Source organism: Nyctereutes procyonoides, unplaced genomic scaffold (genome assembly GCF_905146905.1).
Source record: "Nyctereutes procyonoides isolate TBG_1078 unplaced genomic scaffold, NYPRO_anot_genome, whole genome shotgun sequence".
Lineage (NCBI taxonomy): Eukaryota > Metazoa > Chordata > Mammalia > Carnivora > Canidae > Nyctereutes > Nyctereutes procyonoides.
In genome coordinates this window covers 4790931-4815897 of record NW_026575024.1, presented here as the reverse complement: position 1 = coordinate 4815897, position 24967 = coordinate 4790931, and the positions used below count along the sequence as shown (strand labels likewise).

The following is a 24967-nucleotide window of genomic DNA, read 5'->3' as shown; positions in this document are numbered from 1 at the left end:
TCTGCCCCTCCCCACCCACACTCGTGGCAAGCATGCACACACACAGTGCATGCTCTCTCTCAAATAAATAAATAAATCTTTGAAAAAAAAATGTTCCACGTATCCCAGAAAAAACATGGAGCTCTTGATGAGCAAAATGGAAATATAAAAGAGACCCAAGTGTAAATTCAAGAGATGAAAAACACAGTAACTAAATCAAAACATAAACTGAAAGAAATTAACAGATAAGAGAAATAGAAAAAAACCACAGAACTTAAAGATAAGCAATAGAAATTATTCAAAATGAAACAAAAAGAAAAAATAGGAAGAAAAAAAGAACACAACATCAGTTATTTGGAGATATTATTGAGCACCATAACATATGTGTAACTGGGACACCTGGGTGGCTCAGTGGTTGAGCATCTGCCTTTGGCTCAGGTTGTGATCCCAGGGTCCTGGGATTGAGTTCCACATCAGGCTCCCTGCAGGGAGCCTGCTTCTCCCTCTGCCTGTGTCTCTGCCTCTCTCTCTCTGTGTGTCTCTCATGAATAAATAAATAAGATCTTAAAAAAAAAAAAAAAAAGAAAGAAAATACAGGAGAAAAATCTTTGTGTTCCTTAATTAGGCAAAGATTTCTTAGAGGGAGGTATAAAAAGCATATGCCACAAAAAGAAATACCCATGAATTCAACTTGATCAAAATTGAAAACTTTTGTTCTTCCTAAAGCATTGGTAAGAAATAGAACACCAACTGCGGAGCTCGGCTAGCTCAGTCAGTGGAGCGTGCAGCTCTTCATCTCGGGGTTGTGGGTTCAAGCCCCATGTTGGATATAGAGATTACTTAAAAATAAAATCTTAAAAAAAAAAAAAAGGAAATGAAACATCAAGCCAAAGAACTGAGGAGAAAATATCTGTAAAATATATCTGATAAAGGATCTGTATCCAGAATATATAAAGAACTCTTAGAGCTCAATCTTTAAAATAGGGGAAAAAAACTTCAATAGACATGTCATCACAGAAGATACACAAATGACAGCTAAGCATGGGAAAAGATGTTCAACATCATTAGTCATCATTAGTAATTAGGGAAATGTCAATTAAAACCACAGTGAGATAATATTACCCACCCACTGGGAAGGCTAAGAAAATTTTCTAACCTGATTATATTAAATGTGTTGGCTAGGAGCAACTGGATCTCTCATACGCTGCTGGTAAAAAATGCAAAATGGTACAGCTACTAAAATGGTTTGGCAGTTACTTGAAAAAAATAAATAAACACCTACCATCTGAACCAGCAATTCTACTCCTAGATGTTTACACATGAGAAATGAAAACATATGTATGTTTACACTAAGACTTGTATTTGTGTGTTCACAGCAGCTTCACCCATAATAGCCAAAAACTAGAAATAGCAAAAATATCTATCAACTAAGTAGGTAAACAAATTGTAGCATATCCATACAAAGAAATACTTCCCAATAATAAAAGGGAATGAGGGACACCTGGGTGGCTTAGCAGTTGAGCATCTGCCTTTGGCTCGGGGCATGATCCCGGGGTTCGGGATCAAGTCCCACGTCGGCCTCCCTGCATGGAGCCTGCTTCTCTCCTTTGCTTGTGTCTCTGCTTCTCTCTGTCTCTCATGAATAAGTAAATAAAATATTTTTTAAAATAAATAAATAAAAAGGAATGAGCTACTAATATGCAACAACATAGATGCATCTCAAGAGCATTATATTGACTTAAAAAAGCCAGACACATAAGATTTCATTCTGCATAATTCTGCTAACATGAAATTCTAGAAAAGACAAAAACATACTAATATATAGCAGATCAGTGGTTGTCTGGGGTCAGGGGTGGGGAAAGGTGTGATGGCATATGGTCATGACACGCTTCTGGTAGGTGCAAGACATGTTTCATTTCTTGGTTGTGGTTGTGGTCACACAACACTATATACTTGTTAAGACTCATTTTAACAATTGACCTTCTGTATTATTATATGTAAATTATACTTCAGTACAGGTAAAAGAAATGAAAAAGAATAAAAGGCAGGAAGGAAGGAAGGAAGGAAGGAAGGAAGGAAGGAAGGAAGGAAGGAAGGAAGGAAGGAAAGACATGCAGGCAGAAGGCTGGCTATTCTTCTATTCTTCCCAAGCCCTCCTTACAAAGGCTAGAATGAAAACTGCCTGGCAAGTTGCTGGCACCACTGTGATTAAAAGAATTCTTAAGAGTATCTAACTTCCTTTGCTCTGATTCTGTATTTATGAAGTGAGCTTGAGATCTTAATCTCCTTGAGAACTCCAATTCAGATCCAGAGAATGCACAGTACTTATGAGACCACAGGGAGTTGTGTGTGGTCTTCAGGTAAACCTTCAATTCATTTTAAAGGCATGCAGGAAATGTATCTTAAAATTGCCAGGCTATTCATATTTGTCAGTATGGTGCTATTTGCCCCTGAATGGTGTTAATACAGCACTGTCAAGTTCTTACTCTAGACTTTGTCCAGTGGGAAAGTACTGATCTATCAACCTGAATACCTTAGCCTTCTAGGCGAATATTCATCTCATTCTAGTAAGTAATAAACTGACATTCCGATTATAATTCTAACATCAGTCCCTTTTCTCCAACCCTATTATTACTATCTTAACCCAGTATAGACTACCACAGGAGTATGGGCTTTAACAACTACATTCAAACCCCAGTTACTGTATTTCCAACAACTTACGGTGGAGCTGAAGAGAAAGGAACCCCTTCCAACCACACAAAAAAATCAAAAATTAAAAATATGGAAATTTAGATAAAATATTTTTAAATGCAGGAAGGTAGGAAAGAGGGCAGAAAAGACATCCTTGATGCCAGAAAGGAAAACTGTAATCAAAGTGAGAGCAGGTAGCATAAGGTGACTCCCTATGATCAACATTTAAGACCTACATATAGGTCTTAAGCACTAAGATTTCTGAAGCCCACACGGGGATAAATGATGCAGGTGAATTTGAAACCAAGCCCCCAATATAAGACAGTTGAGGAAAGGGAACTGCAGTTAGAGTGGGAGTTGGGGGAGGGATAGTCAATCCTGATAAATCAAACCAGAGGCCTACATGACCCATGAGGGCAGAGTCAACGTATAGCACCTACAGAGTGCAGGAGCCTCACTCTGAGCCTCTGGGAGCTCATCGTCCAGAGGTACTCCAATTACAGGCATCCCAGAGCAAGCAAACAAGAAGCTACTCTAAAGTGCCTTTCACAATCCAATAAGCATGCAATTTCACAAAACAATCCCTGATGAAGATAAATTCCAAACTATATATGGTTACGAACCTTCAAGAGAGTTAGCAGACACAACGAATGAAAATGTGTACCCCCAAGATTAGAAATATTAGAAAAACCTAAAATAGACTATCAAATAATTATGCATATAAAATGAGTAGGATTTAAAATATAGATATCAAAATTTTAAAAAAGAGGAATGAGAGTGGGAAGAACAGGCACATTTGAAAAAGAACCATGTAGAAATGAAAAATAGAGACAATTTAATTAAGAATTCAGTAGCTGGCTTAAATAGCAGTTTAGACACAGCTCAAGAGAGAGTTAGTGAGCTGGAAGATTGATCTGACAAATCATTCAGAACAGCACACAGAGAAACAGGGAATTGGAAAATACAGGACAGCAGTTAAGGCCCAGGAAGAGCAGAATGCTAAAATCTGACATAAGTCCAGTGAGAATTCCAGAAATAGGGATTAATGAAAATAGAAAGAGGCAATATTCAAAGAGATAATGGCTTACAGTTTTCCAGAATGGGGGGAAATGCATATTCAATTTGAAGAAGTACAAACTCTGAATGAGGGATCAATAACAACCCCATCCTTAGGAGCACCATAGAGCACCCATGGCAAAGAAAAGCATCCAAAAACCCCACAAAAAACAACAAACTAACTGAGAAAGATTACAAATTAAATCCTTGATATCTTACTTAAAAGATGTGAGAGGCATATTATTTATAATCAATAGGAGTGTGGGGTCTTTAGTCAAAATACCTGCAATCCCACACTGCTTCTTACCAGGTATGTGACCCCGCAGAGATATCCCACCTCTCTAATTCCCAGTTCCCTCACCCTACCAGACGCCTGCCTCAGACGACGGCTGCAGTGTGGAATAAACAACATCAGTCAGATACACTTATATAGCATCTGAAACACACTGCGCTTGGAAAAGATCAGCTGCTATTAAACACATTATATTACCGATACTTCTGGGCAACTACAGCCACTACATAGAGTGTGTGTGTGTCTGTGTGTGTGTGTGTGTGTGTGTGTGTGGAGTGTGTGGGGTCAGGGGGTCCTAGAAAGAAAAACATCAAAGGGTTAAACTTGGCCTGAACTCTAGCTTGACCCCTCAACCAAGCATGTTTGTGGCAGACTCTACAGCACAGGTAAGGCTAAGAGAACTGAACTGAGATTCGGATTACTACTCACCACAGGAGAAACAGAGTTAATAGTGGGACCTCATTTGATTTAAGTGCCTCCTGAAACAAGGGGCGCCTGGGTGGCTCAGTCAGTGAAGTATCTGCCTTAGGCTCAGGTCATGATCCCAGGACTCTAGAATCTAGCCCAGTGTTGGGCTCTCTGCTGAGCAGGTAGCCTGCTTCTCCCTCTCCCTCTGCTGCTCCCCCCCAATTATTGTCTCTCTGAAACAAAACAAAGAAATCAACACTCTTTGGAGGCATATAACAGAATCCAGAGATCGTATAGTGTGTGATATTCACAATATCCAGGTTGAATCCAAAATTACTCAATAAACAAAGAAACAGAAAAACATAGCTAGCTAAAAGAGAAAAAATGTCACAGAATGACTCTAAGGGGACCCAAATGTTGGAAATATAGACGAGGATGTTAAAGAAACTATCATAAAGTGCTCAGGGATGTGAAGGAAGTACACCTGCAATGACTGCAAATATAAGGAATCTCAGCAAAGACATGCTATTAAAAGATATGAATAAAAATTCACAAGTGAAACAATATCTGAGATTTAGAAATTTGCGGAGCAGTCTTAACTAAATGATCAAATAATGGCAAATTCCCCAAATTTGGTGAAAGAAGTAAAGATACAGAATCAAGGATCTTAGTGAGCCCCAAGATAAACATCCAGAAAACCACACCTAGACACAGCTTAGTCAAAAGGACGATAATCTTGAAAACAGCAGAGAAAAGCAACCACTACACACAAAGACTTAAGGATTCAAATGCCCTCTACTGCTGCGTGGGAAGCAGAGGAAGCAGAAGACCACGAGGCCAGATGTGAGGGACTGGAAGGAAACCGTCAATCCAGGACGTGACACCCAGTGAGACCCCCATGGGAATGATGATGAAATAAAGACACTGCTGGATCAGAACAAAGGGGAACAAAGAATTTATTTGTCACATACCCTTTTAAACAGAGCCAGCCAACACAGACTATGAGAAATGGAGAAGTGCTCTGCAGGCTGAAGAGAAAGGATCCCACTTGGAAACTTGAACTTCAAAAGGAATCAACAACATTGGACTGGTAAATATGTCAGTAAATTTTTTTAAAACTGTATTTCCTCTTAATGTCTTCAAAAATATGTATGATAGTCTAGAGCGATACAAAGCAAAAATGATAATTTTGTACTGTGGAATTTATAACATATGCAGATATACCACATAATAAAAACGGTAACATAAAGTAGGAGGGTAATAAATGGAACTCTACAGTGGTCAGGTTTCACCATTTTACATAAAGTGCTGCATTATTAACTCTAAGTAGATGGTTTCTATCTCCACAGCTAGACGTGGGGACCCTTTAAAACCCTGGGACCGTGTCATATAATGCCTGGCACACAGCAGACACTTAATAAATATTGGCTTCTGTAGAAGTCAGTCTCCCGAGACTTTGATTACCAGGATTCAATTCAGGAGTCCAGCAGCCCCTGAAAATGCGGAGAAAATCTAGTTTCCACAACGACAAACGTGAGGCGCAGCAGTGAGCCGCCCCCACAACCTGAGTTACAAAGCAACCAGGACATTAATTCTCTTCTGCCTGCAAAAGTGAGAGATCTGAGTTTCAAAAAGGAAGGAAACAAGTCAAAAACCACCCTACAGGGATCCCTGGGTGGCACAGCAGTTTGGCGCCTGCCTTTGGCCCAGGGCGCGATCCTGGAGACCTGGGATCGAATCCCACGTCGGGCTCCCGGTGCATGGAGCCTGCTTCTCCCTCTGCCTGTGTCTCTGCCTCTCTCTCTCTCTCTCTCTCAATCTCTCTGACTATCATAAATAAATAAAAGTTTAAAAAAAAAACCACCCTACAATTGCTAAAAAAGAAATAAATAAGTAAATGAAGGAATTCGAGCATTCAATGTAAAGTGCATGAGTTAATAAAAAATATCCAACCATCCAAATGAGTATAGTAGAAGGAAATTTGGGGGATTTGTAGTAAATATGTAAGGAAGGGCAAAGGGAGTAAGGATGTGTAGAGAAACAGTAAGAGATCTGAGTTACAGGGATTTTTGTTTTATTTCATTGTAAGAACTAGAGCTACAGATTTCATCTTCTACAGAACTAAGACCCAAGTTATGTGAGTGGCATCCCAGGCTGTGGGGCGTTCTGCATGAATATGCTGCTGGGGGCCCATCAGAGCCAGAGAACCGGCCTCCCTGGCACTCCGGAGTGCTCCCCATACTCTCGGACTGCAGCTCCGACCCCAGCCAGGCGGCCACCTGGCCTCAGAGTATGGACAGCTTGGGACATCGCATCCCCCAGTGTGGCACAGGGAAAATACATTACGTCTCACTAAGTCACGGGGGGATAAGCTCTTCCTACGCAATTCTCTAATCACATCAACAATGCTTCCTTTCCATCTAGTATGTCTTGAATGCTTCCCTAAAACTTCCCTTTTAATACAGTGCAGGCCTCACACTCTGAAGCTTGGGCAGGCAGCTGTGTCCACCTCAATTTTAAGGTTATTTTATTTTTTATCTTACGATATCTCGGTTTTCATATTGAGCAACAAATACAGGTTTTTCCAAATGTGTTCAAAAAGAAGTCACTGATACAGAGAATAATACAGATGGAATATAGGTAAAACAAAAATAGGAAAGGTAGTACGGAAATGAGTAACTTCTGAAAAATACTGGATTAGTGTAATCCAAGGAAAATATTCCCAATAGTAACATCACACTTGTGCATATAAGAATGTCTTTTATTCCAAGTACTGAAAATCTTTTTGCGTGTGTATGTGTATAGGTAAACATTTTCCCTTGTGTGGATCAACATCCTGGCCCCTTTCAAAATTAGAAAATTCTACTTGAGTCTAAACTAATGAGATTATCAGTGAGATTATTGCTATTTACCTAAAATGATATTTTAGATTTTTTTTAACTATTTCATGAAAGCACCAGTAAAATGCACATGCAAGCAAGGTTTGGATGCCCTTTCCACAAAGTGAATGAAGGTAGCCAGCGTTAGCTTCAATGTCATTTGTGAAGGCACCTGACCAGGTAGTGTGATAAACAACCTCTTCCTGTGATGTTTTAATGTTATTTCTTTTTTCTTAAGTCTTCTAAGACCAGGCAGCCTGGGTGACTTAGCGGTTTAGCGCCGCCTTCAGCCTAGGGCATGATCCTGGAGACCCAAGATCAAGTCCCACATCGGGCTCCCTGCATGGAGTTTGCTTCTCCCTCTGCCTGTGTCTCTGCCTCTCTCTTTCTTTCTGTGCCTCTCATGAATAAATAAATAAAATCTTTAAAAAAGGGGGATCCCTGGGTGGCTCAGCGGTTTAGCTCCTGCCTTCAGCCCAGGGCATGAAGTCCCCCATTGGAGTCCCAGGATCGAGTACCACATCAGGCTCCCTGCATGGAGCCTGCTTCTTCCTCTGCCTATGTCTCTGCCTCTCTATCCTCTGTGTCTTTCAGGAATAAATAAATAAAATCTTTAAGAAAAAAAAAAAAGTCTTCTAAGACAAACTAAATCAATCAACAGGGCGCAGCCCGGGTGGCTCAACCGTTTAGTGCCACCTTCAGCCAAGGGCGTGATCCTGGAGACCCGCGATCGAGTCCCATGTCGGGCTCCCTGCATGGAGCCTACTTCTCCCTCTGCCTGTGTCTCTCATGAAGAAATAAATAAAATATTTTAAAATCAATCAATCAATCAACAGTCGATAAACTATGTAGTACTAGAGCAGGATTTCTCAACCTCAGGGCTGTACATTGCAGGATACTCAACATTCCTGGCCTCATTAGCTGCCAGGAGCATCTTCACACCAAATTGTGACAATCAAAAAACATCTCCAGACATTGCCAGAAGCCCCCATTTGAGAATAACTATAAAAGAGAAAGACTATCAGGTGTTGTTACCTGAACAACCTGTGGTTGGTCCCAGGAAGGGAGGGGCCTGAGGTCAGAAGGAAAGACCCAGCCCACCTTCGCCTCTCTGAGCTTTCCCATGAAAACTTCTCCCCTTCACTGCCCTCTCTTTCAGCCACATGGCTCCTTGCTACTTCCCAGTCCCTTCCCTGGCTAAGGGCCTTGGCACAGCAGGGTGGTTCCCTCTGCCCGGACCTCTCCTCCCCAAGATGTCCTCTCTGATAATCTCCTTCTCCTTTTTAAAAATCTGCTCATCCATGCCTCCATTCAGCGAGTTCCTCCTTGACCACTTTATTTTGAAATTGCAAGCCTCCCACCTATACTCCACTTTACCATGATCTACTTTTCTATTTTTCCAGAGAAATTATCCCTTTATAACATACAAAATGAAAAAAATAACAACATACAAAATGTTTACTTCCTATGTTTACTGTTTGCCCCCCTAAAAATCTTTGACTCATTGATATGAGTGATATGCGCACAGCAGGTACTCAAAGTTGCTGAACAAATGAATAAAAGAATGAACGGTAAAGATCCGCCAAGCTAGCTTGCTGTGCCTCCTGACAGTGGCAGTAGCACATAAAATGATTCCTGCTCTCACAAAGAATTTTCTAGAATTTACATTTCTAGCCACAGCTAAGAGGGCATGTTGTCTGGTGAACTGTTCACAGGAACAAGAGCTGAGGTCTACATGGTGATATCATGAGCAGTTGATTATTCTGAGACCCAACAAGTCCAGGTCATCCACAAACATCAGGAATCTCAAGCTTTCAAGTTAGAAATGAAATACGAAGTAGCAGATAAATAATTCCTTATTCAATTCTTTTTGCTGTGTTTTCTGATATTTGAAAAAAAAGTTGCCTACTCCATTCATGAAAGCTTAATATAATGCAGAAAACCAAAGCCTTCTTAAGAAAATAGCTTCTAATAATATCCTCAAGCCTTCTTGGCTCAATTTAAAATCTAAAAACCAAGACTGACCCTGACTGCCTTCATCTGCCATCTCTGCCATGATGGACTTCTGGGCAGTGGCCACTGTCCGGGTTTCTGCCACACATCAGGTTCACAGGCAAGTTTACACAGGGTATCACTGACCCTTTACCAAAAGTGAGTGGTAATTTAAAGCTGACAAAGATCAGCAGAGGAAAGGCTTGGAAGGATTGCTAGTTTGATACATCAGGGTGGGTGGCCTCTCCCATCATCTTATGCTCAGTACCCTGTCCCCATGCCGCACACCTGTGTGTTGCTTCCCTGAATTGTATGGCCAACATCCCAGCCCGATGGGTCGACTACAACCCAGTTAATGGCTGCAGCTAACACAGGCCCTCTGGAGGAATGGCCCAAGTTTAAAAACCCAGCTAATTAGCTAAAAGATAGGCAGCTTACCTCCACATCCAACCCAAACCAGAGTGGTTCTGCAGCAGTAGCCCTGAACCCACATAGCCCAAGATGAGATTGGCTCCTCTTCAATGAGGTCCTGATGAATTAGCAAAGAACAGCATAATCTATAATCCTTTAACCTGATGCTAGGTAACTGAGAGAGAGAGAAAGAGAAAAGAAGGAAAGGAAAGGAAAGGAAAGGAAAGGAAAGGAAAGGAAAGGAAAGGAAAGGAAAGGAAAGGAAAGGAAAGGAAAGGAAAGGAAAGGAAAGGAAAGGCCCTCCTCCTTGATTTAAAATTCCACCAGAAAAACGTATTTCTAGAACCTACAACTCTGAGAAAAAAAAGGATTTATCCTCTTTTATGCTAACTCAAGGGTCATCTACTAAAAATAATGAACACTGCCAGTATATTCATCATTTAAAACAGTCTGGGGCATGAAATAAATGAGATGAGGATGCTCTAGCGGAAACACAATAGATCCTCGAGCACTTGCCTGTGTGTCGATGTTTTTCACAAGACACCAATCTGTCTTAAAACAGGCTAAGTATGAATTAATGTTTTAAGTATAATTATTAGGTGAATGTGCATTACAGGTTCAAAGTACATTACGTATAATCTAATAAAAACAAAGAAAAGACATGTTACAGGTCATTTTGCATCAAGAAAAAGATCAAATGATCTAGTACCCAAACAGAAAGCATGTTAACAGCAAACCCATCTTAAACATTTTCCTTCCATTGTGGTTAACTTCCAGTGACAACAGTAAGCCATAATTCAATATTCAACAGAGTATCAGCGATTCAGAGACAAGAAAGACACAGTCCCGGACTCCAAAAGCTCCCAAGAGAACAAAGATCATCACACACATAACAACCCACAATACTCAGGTGGCAAGAGCCATAGGACACAGGTATAAACAAACCAGGGAAGAAAGCAGCTCTGCCTGGAAGAGAAACAGGGAGATGATGGGAGATGCTTCCCTAGAACACTGATATTTGAGGTAGGCCTTGAAGCGCAAGTAGGAATTCACCATAAGGGAAGAGAGAAAGAATCTGGGAAAGAGGGGAAAAAAACCATTCCAGATGAAGGGAAGAGCACAGCACAGGAAAGTACAGAGTATCTGCTGCCTCTGAGCAGTCTGGGGAAGCCAAAGATTTCACATGAAGCCACCAACCCCTGATTGAACAGCAACGCTAGAATTGGTTTCAAGTGGAAAGGTGAGAAAAAATAAACACAATAAAACATACCCAACAAGCTACCTTTATTGGCCTAGACATGAACAGAGGTAGAGACGAAAGCAGGATGTTATAGCATGTCTATCCTGGCAAACATTTTCATTAAGAATCCGTTCTCCAGGCATTCCCAATATTTACGATTCCCCATTCAACATGTCATCCTGTCACTATAAGTCTATGTGAGATATGCCACCCTGGGCCAGCCCAATTATCCATACAATCCAATATTCTGTCTCTGACACAGCACTGGGGGACATTGGTGGGGAGAACATGATAGATGTGGCCCACTCTGTCTATGTCCATCTCAAAATGTTAGAATATTGGTTGATGGTGACTAAGGAGTTTTAGCCTTATTTGCAAAATTTGTACTTAAAAAAAAAAAAGAATGTAGTAATATAGAACTTACATAATTGATCATTTTATAGAACTATTCATTAGCCACTCTTCAATGAACAATTTCTAAGTCTTTGTAAGCCCTTAAATGATTTGGGGGGAAACTAAAGAAACCCATCCATTAATGTGTTACTTCAAGTGGTTTCATTCTTCTTGCTAACGGGCTTTAAGTATGAATGCAGATTCCTATATTGGGACTATTTCTAATAGCTAAACTAGACAAACCTGGCCACTCTAAAAAATAAAGAACACTCTTGATTCTTCACTGGTTCTTTGGGGGAAACTGACCCCCCCCACCACCACAAGTCCTTGTTGACTTAACTAAATTTCAACAGCAAGTTGCACGAGCAAACTTTCTCTACATAAATGCCATTCTCTAACAAGACCCATGCTGATTTATTAGCTCTTGTATGAGCAGATCCATCCAATGCATAATGTTTTATATTGCAAATCTTTGAGGGCTACTGATGGTTATTACTAGCACTACGCAATGGGCTGGCTGAAAAGACGAACTTAATTCATGAGCAGCCGTCCTTTCTACACCATGCATACATGGAAATTCCTCTTTGATTTGTGGCTTTAATCACAGCTTCCAAAACCTGTCATTATTTATGACTCTGACTTTTACACTGACGGTCAATGGGAAACATTTACTCGGGTTACCTGATAGGAAAGAAGTCTGCAGCTCAAAGCAATTCGTGTGCTCCATTTTGATATTACACATCTCAATTTTCCTGCCGACTCACCAGGTTGGGGCCAGAGCTGAAGAAGGTAGAAGAGAGAGTCGCCAGGGTCTATGTGGTATTAATGAACGAAGGATAGTAACTAAACATGCACTGACTTCTTTAGTCAGACTTGAGACAGATTTGAAAAGGCAAAAAGGTTGTAAAAGAAAACCAAGAAGGGCAGCCCAGGTGGCTCAGTGGTTTAGCGCTGCCTTCGGCCCAGGGTGTGATCCTGGGGACCCAGGATCGAGTCCCGCGACAGGCTCCCTGCGTGGAGCCTGCTTCTCCCTCTGCCTGTGCCTCTGCTTCTCTATCTGTGTTTCTCATGAATAAATAAAAACAACAACAACAACCTTTGGGGCAAGGGTATGTGCACATCAGTATGTGGGTCTCTATTTTCTACTGTTCAAAATATTTGAAACTGTCAAGGAATGCTGACCAACATAAAGTCACTTCTTTATTGACCTCCTTGGCCAAACTAAGAAAGTGGCCCTTCTCCTTTTTTTTTTTTTTTTAATGATTTTATTTATTTATTTACCGGAGAAAGGGAAAGGAGAGAGAGAGAGTGTACTCGAGGGAAACAAGGGGGAGCAGATGGGGGTGGGAGAGAATCTCAAGCCGACTTCATGCTGAGCACAGAGTGTGACACAGAGCTCCATCTCACAACCCTGAGGCCATGACCTGAGCCAAAACCAAGAGTCAGATGCTTAACCAACTGAGCTCCCCAGGTGCCCCTGCTCTCTTCCTTCTGGAAAGAAGCACTCTTCCATGGATGCACCAAGTTCCATCCCAGTCTCATCCAATCCAACCCCCACAGTCAGCTACCCTCTCTTTCTGCTGTCATCTTTTCCTTTAGGGGGCACCTGGCTGGCTCAGTCAGTAAAGCATGCGACTCTTGATCTCGGGGTTCTGAGTTCCAGCCCCAGGTAGGGTGTAGAAATCACCTACAATTAATTAATTAATTGCTTTAAAAAAGTTACTTTGTCATCTTTCCCCTTTCACTAACTCCCATCCCTCGGTCCATGGTTACACTCTCCTCTGTTCCTTGATCTTAGAAAATCAAAATATAACACTATTCAGAAAAGTGTAGAAATAACAACTGTCCCATCTAACAGTGTTAAATTGAGCACACTTGTGTAACTAGCACTCAACAAAGAGAACTTTACCAGCATCTCCAAAAGCCCCTCATACCCGCTTCTGCTCACTATCCTACCTCGAGGGTGACCACACTCCTACCTTCAAACAGCCTGGATGATATGAGCTTTAGTTGGTTCTTTTACTTCATATAAATAGAACCATCCAGTATATATTCTTTTGTATCTGGCTTCTTTCACTCATCATTATGTTTGTGAAGTTCATCCACATTATTGGGCCAACTTGTAGATCATTCACTATCACAGCTGCATAATTTTCCATTGTGTGAATGGAACAATTCATAATTCATTGTATTCACGATGGACATATGGGGGGGTTCCAGTTTTCAACTCTGAAGAATAGTGCTACTATTTGATGGGTAAAACAGATAAAGGTGATTAAGAGTACAATTATCATGAGGAGCAGTTAGTAATGTATAGGATTGTTGAATCCTAGGGGCACCTGGGTGGCTCAGTCGGTTAAGCATCTGCTTTCAGCTCAGGTCTTTTTTTTTTTTTTTTTCAGCTCAGGTCTTGATCCTGGAGTCCCCACATCAGGCTCCCTTCTCAGCAAGGAGTCTGCTTCTCCCTCTGACCCTCCCCCCTCTCGTGCTCTCTCTCTCTCTCTCTCTCTCTCTCTAATAAATAAAATCTTTAACAAAAAAGAATTGTTGAATTGTTATATGGTACAACTAAAACTAATAACACTGTATGTTAATTATATTTCAACAAAAAAATTAAATATAAGTAAAAACAATAAATATATTTATATAACATGGGGGGACAAAAAAGATTAGCTATAGAATTACTAAGAGAAATTTATCCAGAGCACATACTATAACGTCAGGTAACAGTACGTAATCAATAAATAATCATTACTTGATATTTTCCCCCTAACTACTCAATATATCTAAAGTTTTAATCTATGGATAAAGTTAACAAGGCTCTGCAGCCACAAAAGGTACTTAAAAGATTTAAAAAAAAAAAAAGAAAAAGAGAAAAAGAACAGTGCTATTATGACCATGCCTTCTTGAGAATAATACATTCACATCTTGTTGGGCATATAACCAGGAGTAGAATTATTGAGCTATTCAAATTTTTTTTTTTTTAAGATTTCCAGGGTAGATATAAATAATGCAAATTTGTTCTGGGCTCTTCTATCCAAGAAAAGCAATTGACCTCAATCCTTCCAGCTGCTTCTCCTTTTATTTATTTTTTATTTATTTATTTATTTATTTTTTTGCTTCTCCTTTTAAAGAGTCTGTTTTCCCCTGCTAGGCTGTGAACTCGAAAGAACAGTGACCATTCCCAAAAGTATCCAATCACCAGCCAGTGCCTGGAACAGAGGAGGTACTCAGTAAATAACCACGGAGCTAGTGGACTACAGGTGATACTGCCTTAGCGCATAATGCCTTCCCAACTAACTCCGGTCTGGCTTCTGCTCCTTGACCACACTGGGAAATCTCTCACAGAGGTCACTGAAGACCTCCCAGCTACCACAGCCCCGTGGCCTGTCTTCAGTACTCATCTGATCCGACTCTTCGTGGCAAGTGGCATGAATGATCCCCCCAAACAAAACCTTGGCTTCAAGGGTCCCCTGGCTTCTTACCTCTGAGAGGTTTGTTCCCCAGGGTGCACTATACTAGAAGCTTCTGCTGCCAGGTACTCCACCCTTGACCTTCTTCCCCGCCAACTTCCGCTGTGCTGCTCTTACCCATTACCCTGGCTCCAGCTTCCATCCACCACTAATGACTCTCTTCAGGCCTAAGTCCTCTACAGAACCCTACAAGGGGGCTTTTCAGTGGTCTCCCAGACTGTGCCCCCAGGATCTCCTGAGCACACCTCAAAAATAACCATCTCAGATGGAAACTCCACCCTCACATACAGCCTGGTTTCTTTATTCGATGCACACTTCCATGTCTCTGTCATGTGCCACTCAGCATGCTAGACCCTGGTGATCCAAGATGAGGAAGGCCGTGTCTGATGGACAAGGGAAGACATCTAGCCACATCTGGCTTAAATGCCACTGGCTTCAGGGAGGATGAGAGGAACCCAGCCCTGCCTGGGTGGAGGGAAGCAGAAGTGCTGCTTCAGGGTCTGACTCTGAGTTGACTCGTCCCTGTCAGAACTATCTATTGACCCCACTCACTACTCTGACACCCTCCTCCTCCATCAAGACCCCACTATTCTTGCCTGAGTCCCTAGGACACACCACTTTTTCCATCCCTGGCTTATTTCTCCACAGTCTGTCCTTTACAATGTAACTCAGCTCTGGGCACTCACCTGACTAGAATTCTCCAGTGGCACCCCATGGGCTCCTTGAGCACAAGGTAAACCCCTTATCCTGTATGGGGCAGAAGGTCACACATGTTAGGGCCCTCTCTACCTGCCCCCGCACCACACTGCTCTAACTCCTATGCTCCAGATGCATGAGGCCTGGACAACAACGGGCCCATCCAGCCTCAGAGCCTGTGCCCTGGCTGTCTGCTATGCCTGAATGTTCTCTCTGGATCCATGTCGGAACACCTCCATCCTGTTACTCAAAGCTTAGCATGTGGGCAGTCCCGGTGGCGCAGCAGTTTGGCGCCGCCTGCGGCCCGGGGTGTGATCCTGGAGACCCCGAATCGAGTCCTGCGTCGGGCTCCCTGCATGGAGCCTGCTTCTCCCTCTGCCTGTGTCTCTGCCTCTCTCTCTCTGTGTCTATGAACAAAAAAATAAAATCTTAAAAAAAAAAAAAAAAAAAGGCTTAGCATGCTTCTCAGAGCTCCAGACAAGACCTCTCTGGCCACTCAAGGTAAAGCAGCAACTCCATGCCTCCCACAGCCCTGCCTGGCCCTACTGACCACACTCACTTGTCACGCATCCTGCACCACACCTACCACTCCTGAACTTAGCTCACTCACTTGTGTTGGCTTTTTAATGGCTGTCTCTACCACTGGACTGAAAGCCCCATGAGAGTAGAAATGAGATTTGTTTCATTCACCTCTGTGTCCGTACAGCCTAGTGTAGTGCCCAGGACTTAATAGGTCCTTAATAATTATTAGTCATGTACATGAATGAATGAATGAATGAATGAATGAATGGCAAGTCTGCCAAAGCATGGTGGTTAAGTACAAATTCTGTAGCCAAGCTCCCTGGTTTGAATTCCACCTCTGCCACTCACTAGCTGTGTGGTTTGGGCAAGTTACTTAGTCTTTCCGTGATCCTTGGGAGCCTGGCTTGGCAACAAACTAAAGTTAAAAATATCAGCCTCACAGGGTTTTTTTGCAGTTAAATACTAGAAGCACTTAGAACAGGGCTTGGAACATTATTAGTCCTAACTAAATGGCAGTTCTCGTACCACTGCTTGAGTTGTCTTCCTAACACATAGGTCCCAGCGACACATCTAGGGACGCCCTCTCACCTCTCGGATAAAGTCTAAACCCTATGACTGGGAAGGCAGAGTCTTCACTGGTAGACCCCCAACCCACCTCTGCAGTCTCTCCCACTCCTCAGACCTCTATACCCCTGGTTCCTAGATCCCTGACTGCCTCACCACATATCCACCTCTGCATATAGAGGCCCTCTGCCTGGAATGCCCATCGCCTTCCTTGGCCAGATCCAACTCTAAACAGCATCTCCCCTCTATCCCTGGAGGACACATGGCTCTGTCTTGATGCTCAGCTCTCTTCACTCTTCCACCTGAGCCCTCGGCAGGCTGCATTCTGCACTGTACCTAGCATGCACCTCCCCACCAGGCAAGAGTGTCCTTGGGGTAGAGCCCAGGGCTTCTTCAGCCCCCTATCCCCAACACCTCCTCCCATAGGCTGGCACCTAGAAAGAACTGGAGAAACACCTGTTACCGAGTGAATGACTTTCCAAACATAGAATGCAACCACTTGCCCTCATCTTATTTTTCCCCCATCAGGTTTCAAATTAAGTAGTGTTCTGAGGGTCAAAACCATTTTCTTTCATTATCTAGGTTTTGTTGCAAATTTTCTGTTTAGAAAATCTTAATTCGTTGGGGTGCCTGGCTGACTCAGCAGAGCATGCAATTCAATCTCAGGGTCATGAGTTCAAGCCCCACATTGGGCGTGGAGCCTAAAATAATTAATTAATTAAAAAATAAAAAAGATCTTAATTTGTGATGTAGAAAGCCACTTAAAATTCTCTTCTTTAAACAAAGGCAATTTCAGGGAATCTCTGATGTTCATCTGTTTGTCTCACAGGAAATGGAAAATGCAGAGCAACAAAAGTAAAATGCACTATAATGATTGGAGGGGAGGCAAAGTTGATTCTGCATCTACCACTCTGACTCTTTTGTTCCTTGCCACCTCATCCTGCTGGGAGGAAAGAGGTACATGTTTTCATCCCCAACACACCAACCGGAAAAATGAGATGTGAACTTTTAGCAATATGTCAAGGGGTTACTTAACAAAACAGGTTGTGTTAGCAAAACCTCAGCTCTTCAAACTGAACCGGGTGGGAAAGACAGCCTGTTAGGTTGGCTCAGCTAATAGACAAACTCAGAGGCTCTGATAGAATGAAATCAAGTTTGATTTAGAATTGAGATTGGCTAACTATGGCCCATGGACCAAATCCAGCCCACTGCCTGTGTTTATAAATAAAGCTTTATTAGAAAACAGCCATAGTCATTCATTTATGTATGTCTGTGGGTGCTTCCAGACAAAAACAGCAGGCTTGACTGGTTGCATCAGACTTTCTAGGCCACAAAGCCTAAAATATTTACTATCTGATCCTTTACGGAAAAAAAATTTGCCCACCTCTGATTTAGAGAATAGTGTAATGTCTAGATTTTGCTCTATTTTCCAAGTATTAGCACATACAAGTTCCTGTTCCTGTTTAAGCTAGTTTCACCTAACAGGGAAAGTTGTTTTGTTTTTGTTTTTAATTGACAATCTTTGATTCAAGTTTATATTATAGTTCAGAGCAAAAGTTCAATGGTTTGGTTGTGGACTCAAATTAAAATAGCTTCTCCACTTTGGGGGTACACAGCCTGGCTGTGGTCCTTGAACAGAACATTTTTACAAATTTGGAACAAAGCAGGCAGGTGAAATGGAATGCTTTTTGCTCTGGAGGATGTCTTTTATTCCAGTTTAGCCATACACTGCTCCTTCCAGCACTAAGGTCCAGAGAGTCCAGAGAGTCTGTCTGTATTCCTCCACCCTAGCTAATCCTATTTTCTACAAAAGTTCAGACATCATTTGTTGGCACCTAGGCTTTCTCATCAATAGAAGTATGCCCTTTTCCCGACTTCTTTCATAGATACAAACATTTGAAAACAAACACCGTACCCTAAATGCTAATACAGTCCACCAGTCCATCCTTGAAAGCTAAATGTAGTTGGCCAGATCCAACAGTACAGTACTGTTGCAGCGACTTTGGAAATGACATCCAGCTTTCCAACTCTGTGCAGATGCTGGATCACATACGAAACTTTTACCTCATTTTTAAAAAAATCTTTAACTATGGAAGATTACAAACAAATGCAAAAACAGAGAGAGCAGTATAATAAAAAAAACAAAAACAAAAAAAAACAAAAACACATCCCCAGCAGCCAGCCTCAACAAGTATCAATATTCTGCCCCTTTTCCCCCATTTATCCTTCCTCCCAAGTTTGTGCTTGTCTATTGTTTGTTGCAGTATCTGAAAGCAGACCTCACACATCAAATCATTTCACCCATAAAAGCTTGTTTCTCTCAGAAAAGGCCCTTCCCCTTGGAACAAAACTGTGAAACCACTATCACATCTGACAAAGTTAATAATGATTCTTAACATCATCTACTACCCAGTCCAAGTTCAATTGTCTTCACTGTTTCAATAATGTCTTGTTAAAGCTGGTTTGTTCAACTAAGAGCCCAAATCTGACCACATAGTGTTATTCGGTAATCGGTCACTTAGGTGTCTTTTCATCCACGATGGATCACCCTCATTTTTGTTTTCAACTACCACCAGCATACACTTAAATTCTAGTTGGCCAAGCAAACCTTACCAAGAGTAGCACCTCTTCAGGCTGCACATGCTACAAGCAAATTCACAGGCCCCGTAGGCACAAACTCACACAGTTCCACTTTCCAGTGCGATCCGCCACAGGGACCAATGTGCCAGGCCACCCCACACACTTTCTGCTCTCAAGAGAAGGAATTTAGCAAGGTAATTCTCTAAAATTAAATCTTTTCTGTGCTGCGATGGCCTGAAGACTCTGAATGATTTTAAAAAAACAAGGCATCCATTCATTAAGGCTTTTTTTTTAAGTTAGCCAAATTTAATCAAGAATCACAAAGTAAATCAGACAAGCCTTGTAATCCATTATTGTTACACGTAACAACATTAATTAAACACCTAGCTCAAACAGGACATTGGGTTATAAAAAGGATGACCTGTGTCCCTGCCCAAAGCAACTTAGAGCCTAAATGAAGCAGTTATCACATCACTTACACAAAACAACCAAGGAAGACAACAGACCTAAAATCACCCAAACTGAGATCCATGCCCTAACATTAGGTTAAGAATACTTGTGAGGCTGATCTGGGTGACAGAAGAAAAAAGAGTCAAAAGGAACAGAGTCTGACTGCTAATACTATCATTTACAAGCTGTGCCACACTACTTAAGTTATTTAACCTCTCTGATTTCTCAGTTTTATCGTTTGTAAAATAGGTATAATCTCACCTACCTCACAGAGTAGCAGCATAAACACTGAACCAGAAAATCTTACGTGAAAGCCCAGCACTGGTAATGACAACGAAAATAATAATAATTCATTGACTATAAAACTCGTTATGCCAGGCACTGAGCTAAACTGTTACATGTGTACTATCTCATCTAATCTTATCAATTCTCTGAGGCATCTTCTATTATTTAATTTTCCAGATGAAGAAATTGAACAGAATGAATGAGGGATCGATCTGTTTGTCCAATATTATGACACAGCTAAAGGCAGGAAGTGGGTCACAGGACCTCAGGGTTCTTGCTGTCAGTCACAGCATAATAATACCTCCCAAGTGCCACCCCAGTAAAGTATAAAGGTGGGACCCAGGGAGTTTTGTGGGGGAACAGGCCCTCCTACTATGGCTTACTTTAAATCAATTATATTGTAAAGTCATGAAGTCCAGCACCTGGTAGCTTCCACCTCTGCTTCAACAGGAAGCCCCACGAGACTCCCAAAGTTGCAATACCAAGGCATGGGTATATTCAGAGCCATGATGGTGGTTTCCCTCCTTGTTGGGGCAAGTCTTCAGCCATCTGCCACAGAGTATTTAAGGCTTTCTCTAGTTTCTCACCCAACACTTGTTCAAAGAGGGCCAAAGTAAAATCAATTATTTTTCCATATATAATCTCTTACTTTCCTTTTGCACATATGTACAATAAAGACTGAAGGAAGCTAGCCACCAGGAAAGAGGTCAAATTGCCTACAGCCACCCACCGTGGTTTGAGACGATCAACCAAGGCAAGTAGAAAAGGTATCTGGAGAAGAACTGAGGTCCTGGCCGACAATTCCACCAGATGTCCTGTGTGTGAAGTGATCTCCAACCCTCTCATCTTCCCAGAGTTCAGCTGAAACCACATGAAGCTTCCGTATCACCCAGTCAACCCACAGAATTGTTAGCAATAATAAAACTGTTAGTTTCAGGGCGTCTGGGTGGCTCAGTTGATTAAGCATCTGACTCTTGATTTTGGCTCAGGTGGTGAGATCAAGCCACACATCAGGCTCTGTGCTTTGCGCTAGTCTGCTTGAGATTCTCTCTCCCTCTCTCTCTGCCCCTCCTCCTGCTCATGCTGTTCCTCTCGAAATAAATAAATAAATAAATAAATAAATAAATAAATAAATAAATAAATAAATAAAATCAGGGATGCCTGGGTGTTCAGTGGTTGAGCGTCTGCCTTTGGCTCACGGTTGATCCCGCCTGGGATTGAGTCCCACATTGGCCTCCCCGCAGGGAACCTGCTTCTCCCTCTGCCTGTGTCTCTCTGCCTCTCTGTGTGTCTCTCATGAATAAAGAAATAAAATCTTTAAAAATAAATAAATAAATAAAATCTTTTTTAAAATAGCAAATAATAATAATAAAACGCTGTTGGTTTAAGCCACTAAGTTTCGGAGTGACCTAGATAACCAAAACAGTCAGCAATCAGCTTTCCCAGCCAGGCCAAATATCAAATCTATGAATAAAAGGGGCCTTAACAGAAGTTCACTGATGTTTACCAATAGAAATGTGACACTCCTTCCACTCAAGTACGTCCATTGGCTGAAACACTTACCTCTGTAAACCCAGGGTCTATACTCTAGCTGGCTCAACGGAGCTAAATAAATATGAATAATGATCACATTGATAACAACAATCGTGGCTGCTGATGTTTACTGAGTGTTTACAGACAGGGCTTCCCACTAAACCTTTTATTTAACCTTCACGAAAGCCTTTGAGGGGGAACACTATGATGCCCGTTTTACAGCTGAAGCCACTGAGGGTCCGAGTGGTACCGTGACTCTGCCGAGATCACACAGCCAGCAAAGAGCCACACAGGACCTCCTTCACCCTCTGGCCATCTGACTCCAGAACCGGTGCTCCTAACCGCTGGCTTTATTGTTATTATTATTATTATTATTATTATTAATTATTATTATCATGACCCCTTCCGGCACCACCTATTTCAGTAATGTTGCTTCCTTCTAACAGAATGTCTATGAACAGAGTTTAAAACTGCCCGTGACCTGCGGTACGTTTTCAATAAACACCAACTTTCATGACATAAGGAAACCTGCAGCCGGGGGAGGAAAGATGGACAGTAGGCCCCGATTAACGTTAGCTGCTCCCGTGGTTGTACAGACCTCCTGCCGCAGCAAGCATCCCAGGGCTTGGTTATTTTCTGTTTACCATGTCTGTGCTGTGAACCCCCTGGAAAGAAAGCTGTCCTTGTTTCTGGTTCATCTTTGTAGGTCTCGGGCGCTGCACGTGGCCTGGCCCTGAATAAGTAGGTGCTCAAGAAACGTTTGTTGGAGGGAAAGGAAATGCCTCATTCACCACGAATGCGGACCTGCACCTGCCCTTGCGGGAGGCCACCTCCCCCGGCCAGCAGTCCTGCAGGTGACCCCAAAGGGCAGGAGAGGGCAGGAGAGGGCAGGAGGGGCCCCTAGAGGCACGCCGGCCCCACAGGGCGCTTCGGGGTAGGACGCGGGGCTGGGCTGGAGTCCACACAGGGGCCCGCACCTCCCAGACCCCGGAACGCCCTGGGGAAACGCGGAGAGCCCGGGTAGAAGTCTCCCCAACCCCGCGGCGGCCGCGGAGCCACCACCAGGCCCCGGGACGACCCTCCCGCCCCTCCCGCCCCCCCCCCCCGGGGGCCGCGGCCGGAGCAAGAGGAGGAAGAGACACAAAGTGACCGGAAGTCAGAAGTTTCCCAACGACCCAGATCCTCCCGCAGGAGGGGAGGAGGGGAGGAGGGGAGGAGGGGAGGAGGGGAGGAGGGGAGGGCTCCCCATCCCCAGCCCGCCCCGCCCCGCCCCGCGAGGAGGCACCGCCACAAGTGCATCCTCCCGGCGGTCGGGGTCCCGCTCCTCCGTCCCGACAGGAGGGGCCTGGCCCGCAGCCGCCCCCGCCCGCAGCGTTCCGCGCACCCCGAGCCGCGTGAGAGGTTCCCGGGGAGGGGCGGGGGCGGGGGCCCCCCAACTGCTACTTACAATCGTCTAAGTCATCGTGCAAGTCCACAAAGTACAGGGGGATCTCTGAAAACCAAGAAACACACAGGAGTTACACACAAGGAGGGGGCCGCGGCCTCGATGGGGGGGCTCCCGCCCCCTCCGACCCCCCCTCCCCGCTCCCCCGCCCCTGCGCCCCGGGAGCCAACCCCACTCACCCGCCATCTTGGGATGGGCCAGGAGGCGGGGTCCGCGCGGGAGGGCGGGGCCGGTGCGGCGAGGGGGCGGGGCCTCGGGCTCCCAGCCCCGCCCCCCCCTCGGGCAGGCCCCTCCCCGCTCTCCCGCCCCTGCGCCCGGGGAGCCAACCCCACTCCCCCGCCATCTTGGGATGGGCCAGGAGGCGGGGTCCGCGCGGGAGGGCGGGGCCGGTGGGCGAGGGGCGGGGCCTCCGGGCCCCGCCCCGCCCCCTCGGGCAGGCCCCGCCCCGCGAGCCTCGCGGCGCCGGCCAGGCCCCGCCCTCGCGGCGAAGGTGGCTGCCGAGGTGGGCGGGGAGGTCAGGTGACCCGGCCAGCGTCCCAAGATGGCGGCGGCGGCGGCGGCGGCGCCCGGGAGGCCGAGGCAGCGTCCCGGCTGCTGAGGCGGGCCCCTCGCGCGCGCGGCTGGCGACGGACGGGCCGGGCCGAGGGCTGGCGAGCGGGCAGCCGCCGCCTCTGCGCGCCCCGCGGCCGGGGCCGAGCCGTGCGGCGGCGGCGCCGGGGGATGCTCGTGCTGGGCCCGGCCTCTCCCTCCTCAACTTAGGGCGGCGGCGGGCCCGCGCCCCTGGCTCCCGGGCCATGGCGCTGAGGGAGCTCAAAGTGTGCCTGCTGGGGGTGAGTGGCGGCGGGCCGGCCGGGAGGGCCGCGGGAGGCCGGGCAGGCCGGGCAGGCCGGGGCCCCAGGCGCGCCCACGTCCCCTGCGCCCCCTCCCCCGCCGCGGCCCGCGGGGCCGTCCTGCCACCTCGTCCCGGCCCTGCGGGGGGACCCGGCCCGCGGACGCCGAGGCCCCCGACGGCTTCCCGCCGGCGGGCTCGGTGCAAGTTGGCCGAGTCGCCCCGAGGCGCAGCCCCGCCGCCGGTCTTCCTCGTGCGGCTTTTGCAAGCAGAGTTCGTCTCCTTTTCTCGTTTGTTCGGAGTTTGTGGGACACGCTCGGGGACACTTCTCACTGAGCTACTTTCTCGGGGGGGGGGGCGGGGGGAGGGGCACGTTCGAATCAGGAAGCCCCCCCCCCCAAAAAAAAAAAAAAAAAACGAGTTGGAAGCTTCAGCTTCCTGCCTCGACGGAGCATCTTGGCGCCCTCAGGTCACGCCCTGTGGAGTTGGGGCTCTTTTTGCCTGAGTGGCTGCTTTGGAGACCGAAAGGGATCCCAGTAACTAGTCCAGCACCAGCAGCTCCAGCACCCCCACCCCCACCCCTTCCCAAGTAGGGCGGGGCTGTGACCCTATCAGGGATCGCTCGAGTAATTTCAGGAGTTCATAGTCTACCTCCACGTGTCAGAAAGTGAGTTTGTGGCTTTACCACGCCAAGCACAAACTTTGGGCTTCTCAGAAGGTTCTGGTGTCCCGGTAAAAACTGCAAGACATTCCCACCCCCACCCCCACCCCCACCCCATCCCCACCCTCCCACTCCTACGGTTAAGTACCCCTCGAAATCCCCTCCCTCCCACTGAATGTTTACAAACACCCTGTGCCCCTTGACGTCCTGAAAACCCGCGCCCGAATTGATGTTTGCGAGATGCCGAGCGAGCGAGCGAGCAAAGGCCCCGAAGCGGTGTTCTCCGTCTGCAAGCAGGTGAACTTACTTGTGTTTACCCGCCTCCTCCTTTTCCAGGATACGGGCGTAGGTAAATCGAGCATCGTGTGGCGGTTCGTGGAAGACAGTTTTGATCCAAACATCAACCCGACGATAGGGTAAGAGATTTAAGTTTATCGAGTCTGTGTGTGAAGGTGTCCCGGAAGCCCTTCCAAAAAAAAGGTGTGTTCCTGGGAGTGGGGAGGCGTCGCCATTCTCAGTGCATTTCCCAGGCCCGTGGTTTCCTTTCCATCGTCCCTGGAAGGACTTGGAAGCATGCAGTGAGGATTGA

The 24967-nt window shown here is 45.0% G+C and overlaps 2 protein-coding genes across 7 annotated transcripts in view; one reads left to right on the top strand and one right to left on the bottom strand.

The window, feature by feature from the left end:
• Window positions 1–23083, bottom strand: part of LOC129497024 (serine/threonine-protein phosphatase 4 regulatory subunit 1-like) — an 81393-nt gene extending 58310 nt beyond the window's left edge. For 2 of the 5 annotated variants that reach the window (XM_055305438.1, XM_055305473.1), the window contains exon 1: window positions 12023–12083. In XM_055305438.1, coding sequence (XP_055161413.1) covers window positions 12023–12083 — 61 coding nt within the window. Of the gene's footprint in view, window positions 1–5397; window positions 5417–12022; window positions 12084–20641; window positions 21016–22891; window positions 22937–23067 lie in introns of those variants that run through there. The other 3 variants (XM_055305446.1, XM_055305454.1, XM_055305463.1) reach the window with 3 other exon arrangements.
• A 344-nt stretch (window positions 23084–23427) lies between these two features.
• Window positions 23428–24967, top strand: part of RAB22A (RAB22A, member RAS oncogene family) — a 58433-nt gene continuing 56893 nt past the window's right edge. For both annotated transcript variants that reach the window (XM_055305503.1, XM_055305495.1), the window contains exons 1-2: window positions 23428–23718; window positions 24715–24794. In XM_055305503.1, the coding sequence (XP_055161478.1) occupies window positions 23683–23718; window positions 24715–24794 (116 nt within the window). In that variant the 5' untranslated portion in view covers window positions 23428–23682. The remainder of the gene's footprint in view (window positions 23719–24714; window positions 24795–24967) is intronic.